The sequence below is a fragment of the Parus major genome, chromosome 9 (assembly GCF_001522545.3).
Source record: "Parus major isolate Abel chromosome 9, Parus_major1.1, whole genome shotgun sequence".
NCBI classification, from domain to species: Eukaryota; Metazoa; Chordata; class Aves; order Passeriformes; family Paridae; genus Parus; species Parus major.
In genome coordinates, this window is record NC_031778.1 from 22,571,454 (window position 1) to 22,598,984 (window position 27,531).

At 40.7% G+C, this 27,531-nt stretch overlaps 1 protein-coding gene across 1 annotated transcript in view; it reads left to right on the forward strand.

The window, feature by feature from the left end:
* SI (sucrase-isomaltase) overlaps window positions 1-27,531 on the forward strand; it is a 45,633-nt gene that overhangs the window by 5,190 nt on the left and 12,912 nt on the right. Inside the window, exons 4-36 of the mRNA XM_015637007.1 lie at window positions 3,088-3,208; window positions 3,286-3,395; window positions 4,052-4,203; window positions 5,519-5,690; window positions 7,066-7,165; window positions 7,797-7,909; window positions 8,896-9,021; window positions 9,491-9,622; window positions 9,784-9,903; window positions 10,530-10,643; window positions 10,862-10,946; window positions 11,538-11,655; window positions 12,033-12,204; window positions 12,775-12,891; window positions 13,371-13,525; window positions 13,804-13,888; window positions 14,643-14,699; window positions 15,063-15,187; window positions 15,552-15,640; window positions 16,824-16,873; window positions 18,140-18,310; window positions 18,783-18,932; window positions 20,253-20,456; window positions 21,268-21,422; window positions 22,442-22,610; window positions 23,453-23,549; window positions 23,948-24,060; window positions 24,147-24,272; window positions 25,820-25,948; window positions 26,053-26,160; window positions 26,258-26,320; window positions 26,578-26,709; window positions 27,334-27,418. Coding sequence (XP_015492493.1) covers window positions 3,088-3,208; window positions 3,286-3,395; window positions 4,052-4,203; window positions 5,519-5,690; window positions 7,066-7,165; window positions 7,797-7,909; window positions 8,896-9,021; window positions 9,491-9,622; window positions 9,784-9,903; window positions 10,530-10,643; window positions 10,862-10,946; window positions 11,538-11,655; window positions 12,033-12,204; window positions 12,775-12,891; window positions 13,371-13,525; window positions 13,804-13,888; window positions 14,643-14,699; window positions 15,063-15,187; window positions 15,552-15,640; window positions 16,824-16,873; window positions 18,140-18,310; window positions 18,783-18,932; window positions 20,253-20,456; window positions 21,268-21,422; window positions 22,442-22,610; window positions 23,453-23,549; window positions 23,948-24,060; window positions 24,147-24,272; window positions 25,820-25,948; window positions 26,053-26,160; window positions 26,258-26,320; window positions 26,578-26,709; window positions 27,334-27,418 — 4,015 coding nt within the window. The remainder of the gene's footprint in view (window positions 1-3,087; window positions 3,209-3,285; window positions 3,396-4,051; window positions 4,204-5,518; window positions 5,691-7,065; window positions 7,166-7,796; window positions 7,910-8,895; window positions 9,022-9,490; window positions 9,623-9,783; window positions 9,904-10,529; window positions 10,644-10,861; window positions 10,947-11,537; window positions 11,656-12,032; window positions 12,205-12,774; window positions 12,892-13,370; window positions 13,526-13,803; window positions 13,889-14,642; window positions 14,700-15,062; window positions 15,188-15,551; window positions 15,641-16,823; window positions 16,874-18,139; window positions 18,311-18,782; window positions 18,933-20,252; window positions 20,457-21,267; window positions 21,423-22,441; window positions 22,611-23,452; window positions 23,550-23,947; window positions 24,061-24,146; window positions 24,273-25,819; window positions 25,949-26,052; window positions 26,161-26,257; window positions 26,321-26,577; window positions 26,710-27,333; window positions 27,419-27,531) is intronic.

A 27,531-nucleotide genomic window follows, 5' to 3' on the forward strand; every position in this document is an offset into this window, starting at 1 on the left:
CTGTAATTCCTGCCTTTGGAGCACAGATCATTTCAATCTGTAATTCCTGCCTTTGGAGCACAGATCAATCATTTCAATCTGTAATCCCTGCCTTTGGAGCACAGATCAATCATCTCAATCTGTAATTCCTGCCTTTGGAGCAGCCACCCCAGTGCAGGGCTGCTCACCCTGAGCAGGGAGGGGAGCAGGGCTGCTCTGGGGGCAAGGCTGCTGTTAGCAGAGAATTAAAAACAATCAAATCACGACTCCCAGCAGAAAAGTAGATGCAGATTGCAATAGTGAGGGCCCCCAGTCTGGAATTAGAGGTAAAGGAGATGATTCCTGAATATTAGTGAAGAGCAGGCAGCAGATTTGACAGGGCTAGAGAAAATATCACCTTTACTCCACGAGGAAAGCCAGAATCCCATCCCAGTGATTCCATTCACTCCTGGGCACGTTTTACTGGTTGTGCCAGGCTACACTAATGCAGCAACCTGTAAAACTGCATTTCCTGCATCACTCTTCTGCAGTGGTTTGTGTTAATGGTTTTCAGAATAAACAGCAGCTGGGAAAAGTGATTTGGCTAAGCTGACCTAGAAGGTTTGGTGTCTGCCTTGATTAATCACTGAAGAAAATGAGTAGAATTGCAGAAAGTAGAAGTAAATAAAAGAAAAAGGAGGAAATAAGGAAGGAAGAAGAGGAGGGCAGGAAGAAATGAAGGAAAGAGGAAGGAAGAAAAGACAAATGAGGGAAGAAAGGAAGAGAAAAGAAAGAGAAATGAGGAAAAGACAAAGGAAGGAAGGAAGAAAATAGATATTTTGTATGTGATCATGTGGTTGGTGAAGATAGAGGTGCAGGAAGAAGGGAGATATTTAGGAACTATCCACTGCTGTAAAAAATTGCCAGGAGGTCTGTTCAGACAAGCAGAACACACCAGTAAAACAAGAATTCCACTCAGCAGAGCTCGTGTATGCCAGGCTGACACCTCTGAAAGCCCAGGAAAGGGGGAATTGTTGGTTTGGGCTCGGTTTCTGAGCTTTTCTTCCCAAAATACCCTGCTGGTAGAGGCCTGAAGCACAGAACAGCACATTTTAGCTCAGCACGTGGCCACACCACTCTTTGAGTCCTTGGTGCTCAGCTCATGCTGTACCCCAGTGTGAAAAGCTTCCTCGTGTCCAGGGTTATTCCTAATTAAGCTTTGGCTTTTCTGGGTGCTGGTATCTATTGTGCTGCTTTTACAGCTCACAGGCTGGGCTCACATCTTTGTTTATAGCAGATGATTGCTTTTACAACAGGCTCCCCAGTGTCCCTGGTGAACTCTGCTCTTCCCCTGTGCCAGGCATAACCAGCCCTCAATTTCTGTGTTTACTTCCTGGTGCAGAAAGCTCAATATGCCACAAAAATACAAATCTGCCAGGATAAGATCCAGCTGGAAAAATATCACTGGATTGTGAAGGAACTGCTGAAAATAGTCGAGAAGTATTCAGGAGAAAGAAAAAGATGCTTAGGGAGCTGGAAAGTGGATGCTGAACTGCCAGGTTTCAGGAAAACCTGTTCAGTTTATTCAGATTTTTATGGGATGGTCACTGGTCTAGGAAGGGATAAGAAGATGGAAGTAGCAAATCTGTTTTCAGATTTAGGATATTCCCCTATTTGTGAGGGGACTAAAGCTGAGATCTCTGCAGTCTTGGAGGGCTTGGTGCTTCCTCTCCTTTACTCTGCAATGGTTTATAAATGGGGAATGAGGAGTTCTCCTGGTGGGATCTGGGAAGGTGGGAAGTGAGCCTGGGGTTTTCACAGCCTTGCATCAATCTGTGAATCAAAGGGGGGAAAATGAGTCCCTGCATCTCTCCTCCCACCCATCTTTTTGGCTTGGAACCTGATGGAAACAACAGCAAATGTTTTCTGATGGGATGAATCTACGACAGAGAGGAAAACATTTCTCTGTGTGATCAATCTTGGGTTTATTTTGGGTTTATTTTGGGTGATTTCTGTGCTCTGCAATACCACTATCAAATAAATGCTTGACTGAGACTTGCCAGGCCAGTGGCTTTGTGAGCTCCCTCAGTGCTTCCTTCAGCTCCTGCCTGATTGCTGGGCTGGAGCTGCCTTTGCTTTCCTCTGTCCAGAGCCTCTGGAATAATTTGACCTGCCCTGACCAGTTTGGGCTCTCCAACCCCAAAGTGAGGACAGCAGAAGGTTTTGGGTCATGTCCACCTATTTCAGGCTGCAGAATATTTTAAATATTTTTTGCAAACACCAAAAGCACCTGAGCACAATCAGATGAAGGCAGAAAGAGCTGCTGAGAGAGTAAAGTGAGGTTTTGAAGGTGTCCCTGCTGGATTTGGATACCTGAGATCACCAATGGCCCTTCACCCTCAGTGAGAGTTGTTTTACCACTGTCCTTTGCCCTAAGTTATGAATGGGGGTTTAAGGAGAGAAAATGGGTGGAAACTTAGTGATTAATTGCCCCAATCTTATCTCCAAACATAAACCTCATGCACACAGCATGTGAGCAAGTTAATTTCTAACAGCACAGCAAAGGAATTTCACCTTTTTAGTGAATGTGTGTGTAAAGGTTGGTGCCGTTACATTTGAGGCTCGAAACAATAGGTTTGTTTGTTAAAAAATATATATATATATATATTTATCTAAATACAGAAGCAGTCTGAATATTTCTGATAGTGGAAAATGACATTAAAAAGTAGATATTATACAAAATGTGCAACTATGCAAATACAGATATTTCTTTGATGTTAATCATTTTCACGCCCTCTCCAGTGTGTGACTTTTGGTCGGACTCTGCTGTACCTTCCACAGCTCAAACGTTTCAATAATTCTTCTAAAATGTTTGTTTTACCTGTGGATCTTGTGGTCTTAAGAAAGAATGCACACCCAATAAGCAAGTTTACTCTGAATCCAGAAAAAATCCTCTTTAGTGTTTTCTGTGGTGCTGAGTTCACTCAGAGTTCTTCAAAGGAGGACTTGGCCTGGGCGCAGAAATTATTGAGTTTTCTGGCGTTAGGGGTGAAATGTGTGCTTTAACTGGTTTAGTATGGATTTATTTGTGCAACCCCAGCTGATTTGTGTCCCCCTGCCCTTGCTCAGAGCACCTGCTCCCTCCGTGGCTGCTGCTGGAGCCCCCAGAGCGACACCAGCGTGCCCTGGTGCTTCTTCTCGCCCAACCACGGCTACCAAGTGCAGGGCTCCCAGAGACCCACCCAGGCAGGTAAGCTCTGGCCTGGGCCCCCCAGCTGCCAGCCCTGAGCTCCCATTCCCCCCAACACCCCGTGTTTGTCTCCCAAGGGTTTGAGGCCACCTTGAAGAGGCTGCCATCCCCTTCCCTCTTCGGGAATGACATCCAGACCGTGCTGCTCACGGGAGAGTATCAGACAAAGAACCGCTTCCGATTCAAGGTCAGCCTTTGTCCTCCTCTGCTCCAAGGCCTGTTTTCCCTGCGAGATGTCAGGATGCCTGTGCAGGGAGTGTAGGATTGATGTCTCTGGAGCACTCTCATGGTTCCCACTGAAGTCCTTTCGTTGTCCTCCCTGCTGTTGCAATGCCTCAGGTTAACAGGCACTTGGCACGGTGGGAATTCTGCACAAAAAATCACCAAGAGCTTTGAAAAGCTCAGCTTTTTAATTATCTACCATTTGTCCTCATCACAGGAAGATTTGGGGGATAAATGTATTTACTTTTTGTTTATGGCCTGGTCACATGTCTCAGTTATTTTGATAGACAATATAAGCTTTTGCAGTGGTTTGTGTTTTCCATGGAGAGCTCGAGCCTGTGCCATGGATGTGGGGTATCAGTGACTTGTGGGGTTGAGAACTTTCTGTGGGAGTTTGTCCTGTGGTGGTGGGTTCATGGAGAGCCAGGGAAACACAGAGTCAAATATTCTGAAGAAAATGGCTGGAAATGAGTAATTAAACTTGGAAATGAACAGCGATAAAAGCAGAAGAGGAGACTGGGATAAGGGGGGAAATACCCTGAGTATTATGGATAATGCTGGAAATTGTGTTAGGGACTAATCTGTAAAGGCCCAACATTTGTGCTGTGTAAATGTGTGCAGATCACTGACCCTAAGGCAAAAAGGTTCGAGGTCCCTCACGAGCACGTGCAGCCATTCAAGGGCTCCATGGCCTCCGACCTCAGCTACAAGGTGGAGCTGAAGCAGAAACCCTTCGGCCTCGTGGTGACCAGAACCAGCAATGGCAAAGTGCTGTAAGTCCTGCTGGGGCTTCCTCAGGGGCTCAGGTGGCACTGGGGCTCCCTGAGAGCTGGTGATGCCACAGCAGATGCCACCTGTCAGGGTTTCCTCTCGGGCACAGACTCTACTCCTTCCCTTTTCTTGTCTGGTGGATGTCCCTCCAGCACTCCTGGGATGACTTTGGGAACAAACTCTGAGATGAACAAGCTCTGTCTGAAAGGTTTTGGGTGTGGCTCTCGATCACGTTCCCTCAGTGCTGAGGAAATCTCACTATGGGGAATTTTTATTACCTGAAGGACTCCCTGCCAGTGCTTCCAACCATGTGGGAAAACTCCTGACTGTACTTTTATCTTCTTTGCTGTGCTCATGCTGAGGGCCTGAACCACCAAAATCAGGCTGCCCTTTAGCACCACCAAAATCAGGCTGCCCTTTAGACCTGTGATATCCAAGGGCAGTTGGTGTATGGCTGTGTGTAAAATATTTAATGACTTTGAATACTGAATTATCTCATCCCATTTATGCTTTAAAAATAAATGAGTAAAACCAAACCCACCAACCCAGAGGTGTCCAGGTGGCCTCAGAGAGGGGAAGTGCCAGGGTGAAGGTGCTCATTAAATCAGCCAGGAATGATTACCTGTCACACGGCTGGGCCACTTGGATTAGCAAGGCTTCCAGCTTAATTAATTAAGGGTTGCTTTTGGCTCTTATTGGTATTGTTTTCTTCCTTGGAATCCTCTGTAATGATTGATTTGCAATTACAGAGGGCACAGACCTGGCAGCCAGCAGTGCCTGACTGATTAAACAGGTCCAGGGAGGGGCACGAGACACCTGTGGGATCACATGGAAAGAATTCTCTGGAATACTGCATACATTTCCTTAGGCCTTTGTTTCATTTCATAGAAGTGCTTACATTTGGGTCTCTAAAGAAAGAATGATGATGAAAAGAGGAAGCTGTTGCTACTACAGGATAAGGCAGCCCCTCAGAGATAAATTCTTGATAAATTTATTTGTAGAAGATCATTGGTTTTCCCCAACTCTTAAACAGTCCAACAAAACAGAGGCCTCAATAAAAGGACAACGTGTTAGGCAGTTCATTACCAAAATCCTGATTATTCTGATTGAGTCTGTGACCTTCCACCATCATTTGTTCCATTTGAGACCCCCAAAGAGAGTTCTGCTCCCAACAGCAGTTGGAAGAAAACCTGAAAGCTCTGGGTGTAGACCTGGCTCTGCCATCCATCTCCAGCTGAGAGGAGCAGAAACACCTCTTGCAACAACTCTCAGTAAAACTCCTCCTTCCTGCTCATTTTTCTTGCACTTTCTCACCAGGTTTGACACGACCATCGGACCCCTGCAGTACTCTGACCAGTTCCTGCAGCTCTCCATCAAACTGCCCAGCGCCAACATCTACGGCGTGGGGGAGCACGTGCACAAGCAGTACAGGCACGACGTCAACTGGAAAACCTGGCCTATCTTCAACAGGGATGTTGGCCCCTCTGCAGTGAGTTTGGGCTTGTTTCCCTTCATTCTTTGCAGTTTTGTGACCCAAACCTCTCGGGCAGTGAGCACTCCACTGAGTTTTCCTTAAAAGATTTTGCAGGAGTGTTGTTGTTACTAAAAGCTCCGTGGTGCTGATGGGTGTTCCCTGATTTTTTTGTGTTGGTGTGCAGTGGAAAACCAGTGGATAAACCTTAATAGATGGGTCTTCATCTTCTGCTGATAATCAGAATAAATAACATACTAATAAATAACATACTAATAAATAACATACTAATAAATAACATACTAATAAATAACATACTAATAAATAACATACTAATAAATAACAACATGCTTTGCTGCGTTCAGGGTTCATTTCAGATGGCCCAGGCTGCTTCAGCAACATCCTTGGAGCTCAAATAATGGGAAAATTCTCCTTGACAGCTGTCTCTTTCCAAAATAAAATATGTCTGTCAGCTGCTGTTTGTTTTTATAGTTTTCTGGCTGTCTCTTTATGAAACAATTTTGGTGCCACCCATTTTTTGATAATTTTAAGATTATTTTCACCATTACCTCAGCTTCATAAAGCAACTCCCAGATTTGAGAGAGAGCTCTTGTTCTGCTGCAACAGGTGATATACAGACTGAAACCTGAGGGGGAGATGGCTGCATGTGGTTAATTAATAATCTGGAATTTGTACCCATTGCCTTGAGATTCCTTCTCACTATTTCCTCTGGTTTGAAGATAGTTCTTCACTGAATGGCTCCATTGAGTGCAGACTCACCAAGATAAAATAACACTGAACAGCACCAAGTTAGGCTGGTTTCTAATTGCTCAGGTTCTGTTTCTTGTGCATTTGAACTGAATTTGCTTTTTCAGGAGAAAAAGCACAACTATTGCAGCAATCGTTAGCATTTCTGAGGGGTTGTGGTGCTAGTAATAACAACAGAAATAAAAAAAAGAATTAGAAAGGAAATGAAAAAGCAGCGTGGCACTCTCCTATTTCCACAGATTAAACATCAAAATTATTGCCTTGTAGGATGAATAGAAATACAGATTAGATGTAAAACCTAACCTATGGTGAAAGGGGATGGAAGAACCTCTCAAGTTCTTGATCAGCACATTTATTCCCCAGAAATAGAGCTGTAATATCTTCCAGCTTTCCTGGAGATCCATCAGATCTGTTATCTATTTATTCTTGTTTTAATGGCAAATAAAGGAGAATAACACCAGGAACACCAGAACATATAAAACAGGGAAGCATCAGGATTTACATTTTTGCTGTTTGCTCCATTTTGAGACATTTCGAGTTCTACCCGTGATATATTTTGAAATATTCCAGAATAGATCCTGCTATTAGATGTCAATCAATTTGCCTGTTCCCTTTATTATTTTAGGCAATGGATAATTTATATGGAACCCAAACTTTCTTCCTGTGTTTGGAAGACAGCACTGGAGCCTCCTTTGGTGTTTTCCTGATGAACAGCAATGCCATGGGTAAGAAACATTTCTCTGTGGCTCTGAGAAGATGAATTTCTTTTGAAATGATCTTTTGGGTTGCAATCAAAACTGAGCTGATGTAAGTGTCCCTTCTTAAAAACACCCCTAATATCTGAGGGCAGCCACAAGTGTGGTGTATAACAATATTTCAAATACAAGCAGTGAGTAGCTCTCAGTTAACTGGAGGAGTTTGATGGAAATCTGAGGGTCAGGAACTTTTCCAAAGGCTGTACAGGTCTGCACTGAAATAAGAGACTAAATTTGTGGTGAAAAACACTTGGAAGTAAATGTCCTTTAGTCCCCTCAGAGATAAGTATATTTATATTTATGTTTAATGAGCTCTGCACATCTTTGGGCAGGAAAGTTGTACTAAAAATTCAGAGATAAAAGGCTGAACCATTGGATTTCTTCTGGTTCTCTTTTCTGTAGGATGTAAAGGAATGGAAATAGGGACACAAAGAGTTGTCTGATTTCCCCTTCTTTGCAAGTTCAGCTCATGATTTCAGGTTCTTTAAGCATTTTGTGGTTTTTATTTCCATGAATTCCCTAATCATCAACTAGAAAATGGCAAAGTTATTTTAGGCTTTCCTGTCCTTCAGCACTGTTTTTGTGCACTCTTGTCTGGCAGAGTTTGTGGTGCAGCCTGCTCCAGCAGTGACCTACAGAACCATTGGAGGCATCCTGGATTTCTACATCTTCCTGGGGAACACTCCAGAACAAGTAGTCCAGGAGTACCTGCAGGTACCTTCACCTACAGGAATTATACATTGAGCAGAATTTTTCAAAGTGCTTGGGATTTATTTTATAATATTCTTTTTTTCTGGGTGCTGGAGAGGAGACCGTGCTCCAAAATCCATTGCTCCATTAATCTGTAATTTACCCTGTGGTCATTAGAGCTGGAGATGGTCTCTAGAATAATTGAGGTTTTCTTGCTCCTGTCATGAGGACTAATTCCTGTTCACATGGCAATATTCTGGGATAGAGAGTGTGTTTGCAGGATGTCTGGATTTTGTGATCACAAGATATCACCGAGTGTCTTTTGCACTTCTTGAGACCTGCCTCAGTTCCAGTGACACCTTAAAGAGTGGGCATTGTCCCAAAATACCAGCATTTATTAAAACAAATAAATAATAGGCAAACATTATTGTATTTAGGGTTGGGTGCTCATTTAGTGCGTGCTATTGGAGTAGACTTGAGAAATGTGGTGATGCCTTTTTCTGAGGCTACCCAGAAACAGAGGCCAGACAGAACTAATGGAATGCAAATCATTTCTATTTCTATTTCTTGAGGGCCCTCCAGGCACATTTAGGGCAGGTGAAGCCCCCCAGGGGCTGCACCCAAAATGTCCCACGGCTCACGGGTTTCACACTTTGACAAGTTTGGTCCATTTGCACATTGGGGGTCAATCCTGCAATTCCAGCTGCAGCTGATGAAGGCATTTAGCCCAAGTTTGCTGGCCCAGCTCCCTTTTGTTGCCATTTCTGGGGCCTGGGGCACTGAGGTGTCCTTGATTGCCAGGCCTGGGGAGGAATTGTTGTGTCTGCCCAGAATGGGAAAGCAGCAGCTGCCGCTGTGTGTGGAGTTTGGAGTTCTGGAAAGAACTGCAGGGTTACAAATGCATGGAAAAGAGAAAAATAAAATCCTGCGGCATCAGTGGAAGCAGGGAAAGGGGATGAGGTGACACAGGGTGTCCAACAGCACGTGGGGTTTTTCTTTTCCCCTCACAGCTCGTGGGACTGCCAGCACTGCCCTCCTACTGGAACCTGGGGTTCCAGCTCAGCCGCTACGGTTACGCCTCCCTGGACGAGGTGAAGGAAATTGTGCAGAGGAACAGGGCTGTCGACCTGCCCTACGTGAGTATGGAGCGTGGGGACACCACCCACACCCTACAGCTGCCTCAATTCCCATCAGTTTGGGTTAGGAAACGTGTGGTGTCAAAGGTTTTTGTGCATTTTGATGTCAGACCCGTTATCAGAACATCAGAACGAGGGGGGTGGGTTTACTGCAGTTAGATTTACTCAAACACTTTACTGTAATCATTTTTCTTTTATTCTTTCCAACTCTATCTATTTTTCTTCTCTTGAAATGTTTTTTTTTATTGTCCTATGGACAGCTATGGAACCATATATTATTCTTAATATATTGTCAGTCAAAGACAAAGTGCAATTAACTTCTAAAATTAAATTTTAGGAGATATGAACCTAATGTCTTCAATAGAATCAAAATACCCTAATATGTAGCTAATATTTGGGAAGAAAATGGACTAATAAAAATCTTAACCAATCATTTCTCATGGGAAAGCTGAACTCTCTCCTCTTTCAGGATGCCCAAGTCATTGATATTGAGTATATGGACAAAAGGAAAGATTTTACTTATGACAAAGTGAAATTTAAAGACCTCCCTGAATTTGCATCTTATTTGCATGGCTATGATCTAAAATACATCATCATATTGGTAAGCATTTAATTACTCCTTTTTTCACTTGGGAACACTTTCATTACAGTTATTTATTATTAGTCTTTATTTATTCTATGTAATTATTGCACTTACGGCCTGGAATAATGGATGGAATATCCTGATTTCTTCTTTTCTTTGTCATTTTTTATTTTCTTTAGGATCCTGCTATCAGCACCCAAAATCTGTCTGATGGAAGTCCCTATGAAAGCTACAGGAGGGGAACAGCGAGAAAAGTCTGGGTTAACGAGTCAGATGGAATAACACCATTACTTGGGGAGGTAATTGTGGTTTTACACATTTGAATTTGATCTCTTGTCACTGTTATGATTTAATTTAACTCAGGGACTTATCTGCCAGTGAGAGCAGAGTTGTAAGGTCTCTTGTAAAATATGATAAAAATGTAATTCTCAACTTTTCTTTACTTTTTTCAATTGTTTACATTTAAAAGGTATTTTTCACTAATTCTACATCAAATTGAATATTTTTAAAATTTTAATTTCTTAAAGAAAAATAGAACTAAAATAGCAATTAAAATTAGACTTGCTCACATTAACCCTAATTTTTTTTTTTACATTAGCATTAAAAGTTTTTTACATTAAAGGGTAGTTTGAAGGCTCAAGGGACATTTCACCAGCCAGCTCCTGTTTATTTCCAGCAGCAGCTGAAGAGCCAGATCCCACATTATCCTTTTAATTTATAATCCTAACTTCTATTGAGAATTTTCTCAGCTGTGTACTGTTCCTTGTAGGACTCACAAGAAAAGCAATTGAAGGACTTAACTTTAAGAAATTCTTCCTCTTTGTGTTCTTTAGGCTCCCATCCAACCTGAGCGGGTCTGTGATCCTATGAACCCTTTTAAATCCCATTCAAAGTTTCATTAATTATCTTCCTTGGAATTTTCCAGGTGTGGCCAGGGGAAACTGTGTTCCCAGACTTCACCAGCCCCGAGGGCACGAGCTGGTGGGTGGACGAGTGCAAATTGTTCTATGACATGGTGCCCTACGATGGACTATGGATTGTGAGTAATTCAGGAGTTTGATTTTTGGATCTAGGTGATAGCAGGTGTTTATTACAATGAATTTTTATTGGATTGAAAGGTATTTTTGCAATCAGAAAGGAGATGTTGAAGAATAGCAGCTAATGATTCCTTAAAGGATGAGGGAATAGAGAGGAAGATTTTTTTTAGGGAAATGTGCTTAAAGCAACTTTATTACATCCTGTGTCTTTCCTTTCCAGGATATGAATGAAGTGTCCAGCTTTGTTCAAGGCTCAAAAAGAGGTTGTGCACAGAATGACCTAAACTATCCTCCTTACACTCCCAGTAAGTCCAGCTGCTGTAATCAGAATAATAAAATATCAAATAAAATGTTAATTGCTTTCAAGGATGATTTTAGTGTAGTTCTTATGGGTGGGGTTTGGACATTCCTATTGACAGAAAATAATATTTATGGGCTTGTATTTGTGTATGCTTCAGGTGTTGTTTATAGAAACTCCTCTTTTATCTTGTCAAATAATTATTGGATATTGCTATTGCTTTAATTATGTCTGATAATGTAACGATCCTCTTGCAGTGTCAGTAGTTTTTCAGATATTTGCAGAACCCAAATGGAGTTCATAGTTTGTATTAATAGCAGATTTAAGTAACCTTTTGCCAGCGTGTTGTCAGATGGTGATTGAGGAATTTAGAGCACAGTTCCCAGTTCCTCAGATGGGTGCAAAGCTCAGGAGTGGAAATGATGAACCAAACCCACAGCCAAGAGCAGCATTTTGGTTTTGGAGTAATTAAACTGCCTGAGTGAAAGAATAAAGAGGAAAAAAAAGGTGCTTGGATATCATAAATGTGCATTAAAGATTGGAAATATTAACAGTAAAAATGTACCTTACCAATGCTATTTGTATTCCTTTCTTCAAGGGATCCTCGACAAACTCATGTATTCCAAGACAATTTGCCTGGATGCAGTGCAGAAGTGGGGGAAGCAATACGATGTCCACAATCTTTATGGATATTCCATGATCATGTCCAGCAGGAAGTAAGGAATGCATCCTAAAAATCCTGCAGAAATGTTTCAGAACAGTCCATGACCTGCATTTTCCAAAGTACCACAAGACCTGACTGCTAAAGGAACGAGGTTCTTGGAAAATGCTGGGTTACAGTCAGGCCAATTTAGCCAAGGCAAAATCCACAGGCTGGAGTTGGTAGGAAAAGCCACAGATTGGCTGTCACAGCTGTGTAAAGAGATTATTTCAAATTAATATCTTGAACTTTGCTAAAACACACCTGCAAAAGGGGTGTCCCCATCCCTGGGATGAACCGTCAGGGCAAATCAGTCTAAATCTGCTTTGTTCAGGATTATCCATGTCCCAGCTGTGTTTCCCTCTGTGTAATTCCAGTCTCATTCCTTTCCAGAGCCATCGAGAAGGTGTTTCCAGGAAAGAGAAGCTTCCTCATCTCGAGGTCTACTTTTGCAGGATCAGGAAAGCACGGGGGACACTGGCTGGGGGATAATTCAGCCACCTGGGACCAGATGAGATGGGCAATCCCTGGAATGCTGGAGTTCAACCTCTTTGGAATACCTTATGTAGGATATCAGTTTGTGCCATCCTTTCAAAACTGAGGACAGATTATCCAACCACTCTAAATAACCACTTACACTGGCACCTCAAAATTAACCCTTCTTAGGAATCTCCTTTGAACATTTCAATTATCAGGGCTTGATTCAGGCCATTTATTTTGATTTTGGTGGTTGTGGCAACATAAAAGTGGGTAACAAACTTATTATCTTATCCCAGTCTACCTCTCAGTTTAGAAATTTTTAAACACTACTGAGGGATGTGAAACAATTCCTGGTTTTCTTATAATTTCAAATTAGAGACATCCACTTAGAAGGGAAATAGCCAGAATCCTTTTTATGATTTAAATCTGAATGGCTTTGAAGCTGTTTTCCCATTCTGTGCATATGATCACCAAGCAGGAAGGTAAAATTTGGAGGAAGCAGAATGATGGGCAGTGTTAGTGAGGGGTCAGTTTGATTTTTGGGGCAGCATTGCTGGATTTGGGAGAGGGAAGTTATAAACATGTTGTGCCTTTCAAGGTGCAGAACACTGGACATCCAACATATCCTGATTTTCTAAATTTTTATTTTTTAAAGATTGGAGCAGATATTTGTGGTTTCAGTGAAAACACCACAGAGGAACTTTGCAGACGATGGATGCAGGTGGGAGCATTTTACCCATTTTCCAGGAACCACAACTGTGAAGGTTTCATGGTAAGTTGTGCTTTCTGTTCAAAGCTGCTTTGTGTTACACAACCACATTTCCTCTAATATCACTTCTTACCCTCACTATCACTGACTAGCTTGAAAACAGAACCCTAAGCTTTATGAAACTATGGATGGGAGAGGCTGGGTTTCATAAGGGTTAATTGAGAATACAATTATCTGGTAACAGTTTTATGAATATTTTTGCTCCTACCACCAAGAACACCGAGGTCTGTGTGATCCACAGGCCAAGCCCCTTGGCATGAACCTGAATGCCAGGATGAATCCTGGAATAACCCTGATGGACAAGGAGGGATGGGCAGTGCAAACAGCCCAGAGGGGGACAGGACACCAGGTGACAGCACCAGAACAGAGAACCCAGTGCAGAGCTGCCCCACGCAACCCCAGCCCCTCTCAAACATCTTTCCTCACGTTTGCAAAGTGTTTTTGAAAACCTGGAAATGATAACAGTGGGTGTTTGCTTCCAGCATCAAGACCCAGCTGTGTTTGGACCCAACTCCTTGCTGGTGAACAGCTCCAAGCATTACCTGAACATTCGCTACACGCTGCTGCCCTACCTGTACACGCTGCTCTACAAAGCTCACACCCAAGGACACACCGTCGTGAGGCCACTGCTGCACGAGTGAGTTGGGGAGTGTCACAACCACTTCGAGAATCTGATACACTTCATGGGCTTGGGGACTTGCTGAACCTCTGCCCTGTGAAGGAAATGCACGTTGGGATGTCTGTAGGTGACTTGCCGATCTGTGAAACCCCATTTTGGGGTAATCAAGAGGGGATTTTTATATGGCGTCCTTTAGTCATGACTGTGGACAATCAGTACACTGAAACCTTGGGGTTGCTGCTGATATAAATGACAAAAAAGAGCCAATTTCTTCTCTATCCTTCACATTTATTCAGGTTCTACTCTGATGAAACAACCTGGGACATCGACAGGCAGTTCCTGTGGGGCCCTGGGCTGATGATTTCCCCTGTTCTTGAGCCGGTGGGTTTGGCTGCTTTGGGATTTCTCCAGTAACCATGGGCCATGCTGAGTCACCCATCCCTGCTCCTTCATTTATTGCTGCCAGTGACAGAGCCCACTGCTCTCTCACGTATTTTTACCCCTGCTGAAAAAGAAAATCTTGCAGTGGAATCCTACCCCTGTTTTCCAGCCTTCTATGGAGCCAAGGATATCTGGTCTGATATTCTGCTTTACCTCATCTTCACATCATTTCCTGAATTTCCTTTGCAGTCAGCTTCTCTTGCTGCATTTCAGCTGCTCTGTGGTACAGCAAGAAAACAAAAAGCTTGTGGCTTATTCTGTGGCAGAACCTTGTAAATAATGATTTCTCCTGCCAGCAACGCATTTGCCATGGAGAAACATAAAACATTTCTTAAATACAGAAAGGGAAAGTGAGAATCTGAAAAGTGCCAGCCCCAAAATACATGGAAATAAAGAAGATGGAGAGGTACTCGTGGATAGGATCTGGTTCACTGGGTTTGAAGCATTGTGGCTTTGGGTGGCTTTCAAGGAGCTGCCACTTTGCAGAGCAGCAATTGAGTTACACCCCAGCAGCTTTGCAGAAATCCTGCTTGGATTGCCCTTTTCCCCCTGCCTGGGCACCATCCTAAACACCAGGAAACAGCCAAGTGTAGAAATATCAATGATTTCCTCCCCGTGAACTTCAGCTTTATTGGAAAACTGAGTTTATCTGGTTAAGCTGAAATATGAGAGTTGTTTCTTTGTCCCCTTTTAGGGTGCGGAGTCCACTCGTGTGTTCTTTCCTGAGGGAGAGTGGTACGAGTATGACACGGTAAGGAAATGCAGGGGATAGATATTATGGGATTTTACACCATTTTCTAAATGGGATTGTGATGAAATAGGATTGTCAGCCTTGCTTTGGGGACAGAGACACAAGGAAAGACTTTGGGGTTATTTGGGAGACAAGGGATGGAGGGTGGTTGGATGAGCACAAGACCTGGTGCCTCAAGGAAGGGCTCAGATTGACATTAAATCATAATGATATGCAATTATTTTATTTTATGTGCCCATCAACACATAGATATTTACATAACTTAAGCTTTTTCTAAGGAACAACTTGATGAAACTCAGGACTTAAGAAAACACCCAGCAGTAATACAAAACTCCTGTTCTCTTTTCACTCTCTGTCCATAAGGGTGAACCAGTCGTTTTAAGGAAAGTGTGGCATGAGATACAAACCCCAGCAGATAAAATGGGGCTGCACCTGAGAGGAGGATACATTTTCCCTACTCAGAAACCAGCCACCACCACAGTGGCAAGGTAGGATCCCAAATGGAACAATTTTAACTTTTTTTTTCCCCCCATAACGGGGCTGAGAACTTCTAGGTTGCAAATAATAGCAGCCCATTGTATTTATGATTTTCACCTTGAAATGTGGGAATAGCTGTGAGCCAAACCTCACTTCCACTCCTTTAATGATGAATTCTTTGCATAGAAATCTCTAAACTCACGGGGTATTTTAAACCATTTGCATGAAAATGAAAGGAAACCAAGGATTAAACTTAATTAACGCAATTCTCCAAGAATTGTGACCCTGTTGGGTGTTTCACTCTTACATGAACATGGAGGATGCATCAAGAATGTTTAGATGTTTGTTATAAATCAGATAAATCTCCTTCCACAGCCGCAGGAATCCAATGGGACTCATAATTGCCCTGGATAGCAACAGTGAAGCATCCGGGGATTTGTTCTGGGATGATGGAGAATCTACAGGTGAGCAGTCACCAGAAGTGAAATAAATATGGTTAACAAAGATTTAACAAACTCAGATTTTAAAAGTTCCTGCTGAAAAGAAGACATTGCAACACACTGCTGCTACTTGCTCGTAAATCAAATGTTTTTCATCACTTTTAAGTAGAAAACTGTGACTATTATTTAATGTAAGATCGAAGTCACAAGGTAATTCTACACAAGCAAAGGAAAAAGACACAAGGCTCTACTTTATGGTCAAACCTCTGGTTTTCAGGAGAAATCTTTAGATTGTCATGAGGTGACAGGGTTTTCCCATGGGATTTAGGCAAACCACTGCCCATCCAGGGAGGTATCTGAGCATCAATATTGGAAAACTTTATGCATTCCGCTTGTCCAACACCTTCTTCTTGCGGGCTATACCAGTCATATCTCCCAGGAAACCTCCCGAGCCTCTATTTCTGGAATTTAGTGAAAGTTGGGGCTGCTTTTAAGAAATAGAGCAGTGATTCAGCTGATTATTGCTGCCATAAATCCGGCAGGCCTTGGGTGGCTGCTGTGCATGGGGGTGGCAGCTCCAGTGCTCCCCTGGCCTAAAATAACAAAGCCATTACTGCCCTCACTGCTGCTGCCAAACAGAGCAATAAAACATTGCATCATTTTATGGCCTGCCCAAAACTTACAGGCTTCAGTTTTATAGGGGAACCATTGTCAGGATTTGTCTTTTTGTATGTGGGGAAAAATAAACAAAAAAAAACCCAAAAAAGCCAAATTGACCACATTTTCTATTTATTTTTCCTGATCATGTGTTATTTCCTCTCTTATGGTTCCATGGCCTTTATCATTTTTATTGTTATCACCACCATTATTTTTGCACGAAGAATCCTTATTTAGGTTATGTTAAAGGATTACCTCTGATCAGAACTTTTATATTTAAGACAAACTAAGAAGAAATAGCAGTAGAATTAAAAATCACTACATTTTAGAAGAGCTGATTTCAATGAATTTTTGTGAAAAAAAATTATATCTCCTGGGAGACTGGCCAAAGGAAAAAGGGACATTTCAGTTCCTCAAAGAAACATTAATAAATATTTGAGTTGCTTAGTGCAGCTTTGACTGCAATCCTGATAATTAACATTTTAATGGTCTCTACTTTAATTTTATTCTTTTCTGCACTCCAAGTGTAACTTGTTTCTTTACCTTTTAGGTACAATTCAGAATAAAGCCTACATTTACTATGAATTTAATGTTTCCAACGTAAGTATTTGATTTTAAATAATCGTATTTTCCTGATTTTTATCCAGTATCTTTCAAGAGTGTTCTTTTCTCTCTTTATTCTCCTGTAAGATTTGCTGGAAAACAAAACATTTGCCAAGAGGAATCATGTTCAAAATACTCTCATTTAACTGGGATGAAATCTGTTGGGTTTTTTTCCTCCTAGTTAATACAAACATCTAAATAACTCCTTTTTCCTTCCACATAATAAACTCAGCAGCAATATTTACTGAACAAGGAAACTCTAAAGCCTAAGAGGCACTTAAAACAGAGTGAGAAAGGAGAAGCACAGAGTGTTTGTGATTCTCAAAACAGAGGCACTGTAAAAAATGTATATTTTTATACAGTGAAAATACAGCTGAATGGCTCCAAAGAGTGAGGGAGACCCACACCTTGCCTGAGCCCTCAGAAACCACATCAGGGTTAAGTTTTATTGTGATTTTTTTAGGTGGAAGTGCCTTTGCAGGGTTAATTGACATCAGGGTGGAGCTGTGATAGTGTTTCTATCCAATATTGGCAGTAACTATCACATAAACAAGGGTTGCAAATGGCATGATAGCACATTATTTGTACAACAATGATAATAATAATATTAATGTTGGGTAAAGGTGTTCATTCCTTTCCCATGATGAAAGAGCATAAACCAAGTGAGAGAAGGCAGAGGAACACGAGTGAAGCGCATGAATCAGTAATTATTTAAACCATAATTAATCAGAGAAGCATTTGTAGATATTGTTGCTGTTGGAGTTTGAAACCCCAGCAGTGAAATCATGACTGTGATGACATTTGAATTAAAATTAACCTCAGTGTTCCCGTGGAGGGCAGGAGGGAAATCCTGCACTCACGTGAGACATGGTACAATTCCTCTGCCTGGACTCCTAATCCAAAAATAATTAATGGCATGGAATAGGAAATGGTATTTTTATATCAAGAGAAATTAGAACCTTTGGTTGTTGGAACCCAAACAGGTGGAGTTTATCTGCCCTGTCATAGACCCACCCCAGCTTTTCTTTATTTCTCAAGCAAGGCAAAAATAAAGCTGAAACATGACTCTGAAAATTATTTTTTATGTGGTAGAAAAGCTTTGTTGTGGTAACACCAAGCAGAGCAATAATTAATTTTTGTGGGGAAAGATATTGGTTTATTTAGGCTACAATGTGAAAATCTTCATGGAAAAAAAATTGGTAAATCAGGAGGATTTTTGGCAGATTTTTAAAATAAGAATATGACCACTGTATTATTTTCCAGAATGCTCTACAAATGACTGCAACACACAGCAACTACAGTGATCCAAACAACCTGAAATTCGAGGAAATCAAGATATTGGGACTGCCCCACGAAATAACAACAGTTTCTGTGTCTCAGAACAACGTTGTACAAAATTATCCCATTAATACCACCTATGATTCTGCCACAAAGGTAAAGCAATAACAGGGAAATGGAAAGTAAACATATTTAAAATTGCATCAACTTTATTTTATGTGTTGCAAAGGACAGTACCCTGTGCCAATGTTGTTTCAATGAAATACAATGTGAATTTTATTATAGAATAAAAGTACAATTACACTCAACTCTGCTGCATGTAAGTGCATCTAAGTTATGCTCGTGGTGCAGCAGACAGCTTATTTCATGTATTTATTCCTGTTGGCTTCCAAGGAAGCTGTGGGATTAACTCCATATTTTTAGACTCTTAATTCTTCAGATTTTATCTGTAAAAATATCAGTTGTGTGTGTTTGTAAAAGTGAAACTGTATCAAAACTTACCAGATGGGATTTTGTAAATTTTCAGTTTTTAAGTGTATTATTCTTAAGGACCAGCACCTCTTCTGACTGAAGGAAAGCTGGGTGGGATGTGACATTTAATAACTGTTTATTGTTTCATATTTATAAGGTTGCTGTTATAAGTGGACTTCAGCTTGAGCTGGGAAAATCTTACACAGTCAAATGGGCTCTAAACGTGTCTCTCAATGAAAGATTTGATTGTTATCCCAACCCTGACCCAACAAAAGAAAAATGTGAACAACGTGGCTGCACCTGGGAAGTAAGTCATTATTTCTCTAAACTAATTAGGCAAAAAAATAGAAATAAAAATAAAAATCCAGAATAAAAGGTTTTCCTTTGTGGTTGTTACAGAATAAAAGTGGTCTGGGAGATCAGTCAGGTTTAAATAAAATGGTACTGATGGATTTTATTTACCTCAGTAGCTGACAACCATTTAAATTGTACCAGATTATATCAGGAGTTGAGGGAAAATGAGGTATTTTTTGAAAGGTGAACAGAAATAATATTAGAGTTATGAAAAAGTGGAAGAACACCTTCAGCTGCCCCTTCTGCCTCAGTGGCACCGTGGCCTGCAGGGCTCAGCCCCCTGTGTCACCTTCAAGGTCACTCAGGGATATTTTAAGTCAAATGAACTCCTCTGGATCTCAGTTTGAGAGGAAATCCTTGAATTCCACAAAAAAACTTGATTAATTTGTGAACTTCTTTATATCTACATCAAGGAGCTATTTGCAAACCTTTATCTCTGACATGAAGCTCACTGACACGTGGTTTCATGAATTAATATTATAAATTATTTTATTGTTTATTGCACTAATTTATCAATGCAATTATTTATTAATTAATTATTAATAAACATGTGAGAGCAACATGGCCTGGCAGGGTTGAACTTCAGAGGGTGCTTCCAACTCAATTATTCCCTGTTCTTCTAAATCTAAAATGCCAATTTTTGGGCCTTTCCTATAGGAATGAAATCCAGAATTCTGTGCTGGCTGCTCCTGCACCAGCCCCTGCTGAAGCAGAACTGCTCTGGTTTTGTTGCAGTGCTAAAAGAATTTTTTTGTAATTTGGGACATTTGGAAATGTCAGGAGATCTCAGATGAGTAGGATGTAATTTTCACTGGATGTATTAAGGATAATTTGTGTGAATAAAGGCAGTGGGAAGATCTGCTCTGATGTTGCCTGGGTATGAAATGGGTTTTGGGCACATCTCCTTGAAGGCAGCCAGAGAGCAATGGGATTAAAAGGGACGAGGCTTTAGGAATTTCCACAAGCCAAGATTAAACCACATTGAGGGATTGATCTGAAGATCACAGAGATGGGGAAATTAAATCCATCTTCATTGCACGAGGATTCCGTTTCCTGACTGAACTATTTGTACAGCCTTCACTGGATGGCTTCATTACACCTGAGCCAGTGCAGAGATTATTCTGTAATATTTCTTTATTCAGGATTCCATTAATTTCACAAAAAAAATTCTACATTTGCCACGGATCTGATAAAAAGAAGGATTCCATGCTAATACCTAATAAAAAAGATCCAGCTGACTCTCTGAACTGAAACTCCTTTTTGTTTGCACCAGGTGACAGGAAAACCAGGTGTTCCTTCCTGCTATTACAGCTCCAACAACCCTTACTATGTATCCAGCCTCAATTATTCCTCCACTGGAATCAAAGCCACCCTCACCATAGACAACAAGGTCAGAGCCAACGAGGATTTCACTGCCCCAATCAACACCCTGGCCCTGGAGGTGAAATATCATCTCAACCACATGCTGCAGTTTAAGGTAATGCCATCCCACAATTCATCAAATATTTTATTTCTGGGAACTCAAAGGGCCAAATTTATATTTCCCAGACAGAAGCAGCCTTGTGTGAATATGTTTCTCCTTCTAACCAATTATTATTGCTCTTAGCCTGCATCTTTTTTTCATCTTAGAATCCTAGCACTCAATTTTACAAAGAAATGACATGAATCAAAGGTATAATGTCAGTGTGTGTGTGTGTGATGTCAGCCAGGAACTTTGAAACTGGAAGTATTTTGTTAATCTACAGGTAAATTTATCTGTAAGTCTCTCATGACTACAGTTTATTTTTACATCCAGCATTGCAGTTCTATTCCAAAATTTTACAAGCACTGTTGTTTAACTGTAATTTATTGCCCTGTTTTTAATAATATGATAATTTGATATAGATATATAATATAAATAATATAATTTTGAGCTAAGTGGTCAGACATCAAAAAATAACTTCTATCCACTTTTAAAATACAGAAAACCTGAAAAAGAACCCTAAAATTTGAGTAAAAGATGAACTAGAAAATTAATTATCATACTTGCAAAGTATATACACCTATATTTTAAATATAAATATATACTTTAAATTCATGTAATTAATTAGATGAGCCATTCCTGACCCACAATAAATCTTCAAGGTTCATTGGTTGGGATTCTTCACCCCACAACAAAATCTTGGGAAAGAACCGGATCAAGAATACGCATTTGAAAGAAAATACCACAGCAAGCGTTTTACAATTTGTATCAGATCCAGCTTTCAGAACAACTGTCTTGTTTAAATCAACTCATTTCTGCTTGACAGATCTATGATCCTCAAAGCCCACGATACGAGGTCCCCGTGCCCCTGAACCTGCCCAGCTCCCCCACCAGCTCCAGCCAGGACCGGCTCTACGACGTCTTGGTCCAGATCAAACCCTTTGGCATCCAAATCCGCCGCAAGAGCACGGGCACAGTCATGTGAGCCACTGCCCCTTCCTGCCCTTTCATTTCACACCTTCCTGCCAGCTTTTTTCTCTCTCTGCTTATTCTGAATAAGCACAGCCTCTCTGTGTGATTATTTTAAATGTTCTTTGTGTTGGGAGTGAAGAGCGCTGGCAGCTCTCAAACTCCTTCTGCGCTTCCCAAGTTTCTGGGAGGCAAAATCATTTTATACAGTTCCTAAAATACTCCTTAGGTGACCACAGCACTGCTTATTAAGGATTGACCATTTGGGTCAGTTTTGGGGAAAAATACAGAAGTTGTGTCCCAACTAACTTGAAATTTTTGTTTTGGTAACATGACAGATGAGTATGGCAGGAGCTCCATTTTTCCTTGATTAAGTCAGAGTTAGAAAGCAGAGAACAGTTGAGTGTCTTGTTTTTTATTCAAAAAAACACACTTTTATTCATTTTTCTAAAGTACTCAAAACTCAATTGCGAGTTGAGTTCTCTTTTGCCAACCAGAATAATAACACAACCTGCAAATGAAACTCCTGGAACAATGGAATTCTCTGGCAGAGCCCACCAGGCTGCAGTTTGATTTCTAATTGGAAAGATGCTGATTTATTATAAATATGACCTGTGAATGCAATTTCAGTGTAATCTGCACAGGAAGTTCAGAGAACTGCAAAAAGCACTTTATTTACTGTATTCCATGTGGCTCCAGTCTGGGAGGAAAATAGGATTGTAGTGTGCTGAAGTGCATTTTCTCACTAAATTGCTAAAATACGACGGAACTTGCAGTGCACGATGCCTGTGTGCGATTCCTCTCTGAGAGACTCGGAGGACTTTGTGTCCCTAAACTCCTCAGCAGTTCTTAGACACCCCCATTTCACATCCTTTAAGTTTCCTTGACAACCACAAGAGTTGTAGTCCACTTTTACTGAAGCGTGAGATTTCCAGAGAAACAGAGAGGCCCAAAAGAAAGCCCAGAAACACAGCCCTGAGGACGCTCTATTCTTATTTTATTCTTATTTTCTTCTCCTCTTCCCACCTCAGCTGGAATTCAGGCCTGCCCACCTTCACCTTCAGTGACATGTTCATCCAGATTTCCACCCGCCTGGCGTCCCAGTACATCTACGGGTTCGGAGAGGCCGAGCACCCCACGTTCCGACACAACATGAGCTGGAACACCTGGGGGATGTTCACCAGGGACCAGCCTCCAACTGTGAGTAGGCAAAGAAGAAGAAAATGTGATTTTTTTTGTTTTTTTGAACCAATGAGTGCAGAAATGTTCAGCAACGACTTTTAAAATCCGGTGGATGTCTGCTGGTAGCTGGGCATTGGCTCTGAGCATATTGACCACAGTTCTCAGTTTAGATGGTGTCCCCATGGCAAGGGAATTCTGTAAAGCCATTATTTGTCACCTGCAAGAACAATGTGAGGAGCCAGGCCCTCAGATATGGGAAGGTGACAGATAACTTAGGAGTAGCAGCACGTTCCTCCTTTTTTTATTCTTCTCAGCTCATTGTTTTGAAAATTAGACATGAGTCAGAACAACTGCTGTTGCTTGGGGATTAATTTAGTACTTACACGGGTGAAGCAGAAATCTTATCTCTGTTTATTTGTCTTATTTCCTACAAGATAGCAAATTTCCAATTATCAGGGAATGGCCAACAAAACAGCAGCAGCTAATTATAGCTCTAACTTCCAGTTCAGGCTGTAAAACATTTCGGGAAAATTAAATGTAATGTCACCAGCGCCTCCTGAGCACGTAGACATGGCTCTGTTTGTGAAGAAAGGAAAGTTTTGTCCTGAGGAAGCACCTTCTAGTGAAATTTAAGTGCAGAAACACCTTTGCTTTCCTTCCTGCCTGAGCAGGAAGCTCAACAAATTGTGATGTTCCCAGTGCCCTTCTGCAGGTCTGTTTTGTGGTTAGGTAAGATTTAGGTGTAAACATTTAAAGTTTGCTATGTCTGGCAATTGTCTCCTCTTTCATTAATTTTATCACTAAATGTTAATAAGCAAATGTTTGCAATGTTTCCTCAGTAAAATGTATTTTATTTGCAGTACATGATGAATTCCTATGGTTTTCACCCATTTTATATGGCTCTTGAAGAAGATAGCAATGCCCACGGAGTTCTCTTGCTTAACAGCAATGCAATGGGTAAGAAAACTTTTAATTTATTCCATGAAAATTTAAATGGGCTGGGTTGGAAGGGGCATTAAAGCTCCTCCTGTTCCACCTCTCTGCAGGGACACCTTCCCCTGTCCCAGGCTGCTCCAAACCCCAATGTCCAGCCTGGCCTTGGGCACTGCCAGGGATCCAGGGACAGCCACAGCTGCTCTGGGCACCCTCAGGGCCTCACCCCTCCCACAGGCAACAATTTCTTCCCGATATCCCATCTCTGCCTCCTCCCTGTCATTTTGAAGCCGTCCCCTCTTGTCCAGGGAGCTTTGTGAACTCTCTCCACCCTCCTCCGTGTGTTCTGTTTTTACAGTCAGTGTTTTGCTCTGGTGGCAAATCCAGGCATCCTTTTCTCACTTCCTTCCCTCCACTTCCAGATGTGACTTTCCAGCCCACCCCTGCCCTGACCTACCGCACCATCGGAGGGATCCTCGACTTCTACATGGTCTTGGGCCCGACTCCCGAGCTCGTGGTCCAGGAATACACTGAAGTAGGAGCCTGACTAAGGCCGGGCTTTGGGGGGTTGTTTTGGTTTCTCTTCCCCTCCTCACCACGAGCGCCCTTTCCCCTCTCCAGCTGATTGGGCGCCCGGTGATGCCAGCCTACTGGTCCTTGGGATTCCAGCTGTGCCGCTACGGATACGCCAACGACTCGGAGGTCGCCCAGGTCGTGGAGGAAATGAAGGCAGCTCAGATTCCCTACGTACGTTGGGAGAAAACAACATTTGAGCTTTTGGCTTCGTAGCATTGACTAAATCCTTTTAAATACCAAAGCAGTAACCAACGAGAAAAAACCCCCAGTGTGGTAGAGAAGAGCAGGTTTTGTGCCACGGACTCTGGGCTGTGTTAAAAGCTGCTTAATTTTCTTTATTGTTCACACCAAAGAATGATAGGGAGGAGCAGTGATTAAGAAAAAACAGCAGGGGAAAAAAAATAAAGCAGCATAATTTCATTGCCATAATGCTCTGTGTCAAGTCTGCTGTGATTTGGCACAGGTTGTTGTTGGGAATAACACCTAATCTAACAAAATTATATATTAAATATATTTTAAAAATATATACTACAAAATATATATATTTTATATTCAATAAGTTAAGTAAATTGTTGGGATAGTAGGAATAACCTAGATCTAACAAAATTATATATTAATATATTAAATATATTAAAAATATATAATATAAAATATATAAATTATATATTAAATAATTTAAATTGTTGGGAATAGTAGTAATAACACCTAGATCTAACAAAATTATATATTAATATATTAAATATATTAAAATATATAATATAAAATATATAAATTGTATATTAAATAATTTAAATTGTTTGGAATAGTAGCAATAGCACCTAGATCTAACAAAATTATATATTAAATATATTTTTAAAATATATAATATAAAATATATATATTATATTCAATAAATTAAATAAATTGTTGGGATAGTAGTAATAACACCTAGATCTAACAAAATTATATATTAATATATTAAATATATTAAAATATATAATATAAAATATATAAATTGTATATTAAATAATTTAAATTGTTTGGAATAGTAGTAATAGCACCTAGATCTAACAAAATTATATATTAAATATATTTTAAAAATATATAATATAAAATATATATATTATATATTCAATAAATTAAATAAATTGTTGGGACAGTAGGAATAACACCTAGATCTAACAAAATCATATATTAATATATTAAATATATTGAAAATATATAATATAAAATATATAAATTATATATTAAATAATTTAAATTGTTTGTAATAGTAGTAATAGCACCTAGATCTAACAAAATTATATATTAAATAAATTGAATGTAGCTTCATTTAAAATATAATATGATTATAATTTAAATATAATTATAATTTAATATAATTATAATTTAAATATAATAATATCAATATTTCAATAGAGAATAACTATTTTCATTGTTTCCTTATGGAAATATAGGTGCAGTTTCTGTGTACATATGTACAGAAAAATCCATTTTTTTCTCTATTTTTATCAATTTCTCCCCTCAGTTTAAATGCAGCAGTGAAAGGTTTATTTTGGTTGGGACCTGCTCATAGGTTGTGTATTGTTCATTTAACAACTTCAGCCTGAAGTTACCACTGCTTCCAATTTTACACATCAAAATTCCACATTTAACTTATTTTGTCTGATTTTTAATATTTGGCGAAAAAAGGGGAGAAAATACTTTAAAATTAATTGTTGTTTTTTTTTGAACTGCAGGATGTCCAATATACAGATATTGACTACATGGAAAGAAACCTGGACTTCACCATTTCCTCAAAATTTGCTGGATTACCGGCTCTGGTCGACAAAATCAAATCAGAAGGAATGAGATTTATCATTATCCTGGTCAGTTTGGAATATTGCTTTTAAATCCCAATACAGCATCACAAAACTGAGAATATATCCAACATCAATTTTGGGCACAAGGGTAAAAGTGTTTCTAATTACAGGATCCAGCCATTTCTGGGAATGAAACCGATTATCCTGCCTTCAGCAGAGGTGAGGCCGAAAATGTCTTCGTACAATGGCCTGATACCAAAGAAATTTTATATTCCAAGGTACTGTCTAGGGAAGAGTATTTAAACCTGCGTGTTGTTGATGCTCAGTTTGTATTTAGTGTGGTTTGTTTATTTTAAATATTCTCTGTCCTATTAGGTCTGGTCGTTTCTTCCCAATGTCCAAATCAATGAGTCACTGTCTCATGAAGAACTAGTAGAGGTAAATACTGACATGGTTTGGTTCTGGACTCAAATATAGACACTAATCAATTCAAATAGCAAACTCATTGATAAATCTCATGGCATGAATAAGTTGCAGAAACTGCAACTAAGCCTTCCTAAAAGCCAAAAAATTTAGTGAACAAGCCATTATTTTTTGTCTTCATTTATTTATTTATTTTTTTTAAAATTCCAGAATTTTAACTATGGAATACCTTCAGCCCCCTTATCTGTCTTGTTTTCCTTCTGTTTTTACAGAATTATGTAGCACACTGTGCTTTCCCAGACTTCTTCCGCAATTCCACGATGGAGTGGTGGAAGAGGGAAATCCTGGAGGTCCACGACAATCCCAATTCCTCAAAAAGCCTCAAGTTTGATGGGCTGTGGACTGTAAGTGTGGAAATGCATCCGATTTCTGGATTGTCCTTCTCTGCCTGACACTGCTGGAGGGGACCCCAATTCCTAATTCTCAGATCTGCACTGCTCTGGCAGAAGGATCCTGTGTTAAATTCCCATTAAGGAAAGGTTGGACTTGATGATCTTAGAGGTTGTTCCCTTGAAACGAAAAGTGGTTGAATGACAGAATAGCCTGGGTTGGAAGAGATCTTAAAAGTCTTCTATGCCCATCCCCTGCCATGGGCAGGGACACCTTCCTCTATCCCAGGGTTCTCCAATCCCTGTCCAACCTGACCTTGGGAACTTCCAGGGGCAGCCACAGCTTCTCTGGTCACCTCATGCCAGCCCTCCCCACCCTCACAGGGAACAATCCCTTCCCAATATCCCACCTAATCTCTCCCTCCTTCAGCTCAAGGCCATCCCCCTTTTTCTGTCACTCCATGCCTCCATGGGAAATCCTTTTCCTGCCTTTTTGTCAGCCCCTTTAAGGAACATGGGATGTCCAACTGAGACTGCATCTTCAGGGGCTCCTCAGGAACCCTGCAACACTGCTCGTGTGCAATTCACAATTTATGGTGTTCTGTAGCAAACTAAGGGGTTTTACTCTGTCTTTTTCAGGACATGAATGAACCAGCAGCTTTTATGAATGGAGCCATAGGTGGCTGTAAGAACGACCTGCTAAATAATCCCCCCTACATGCCTCGTAAGTCTGATCCCTCCTTAAAACAGTCTCAGGTTTTTCTGGTTCCTACATGAATTCTTATCTGGTATATGGGGCATAAAAGTCAAAATAAAGATGGGTTTATAAACCCACAG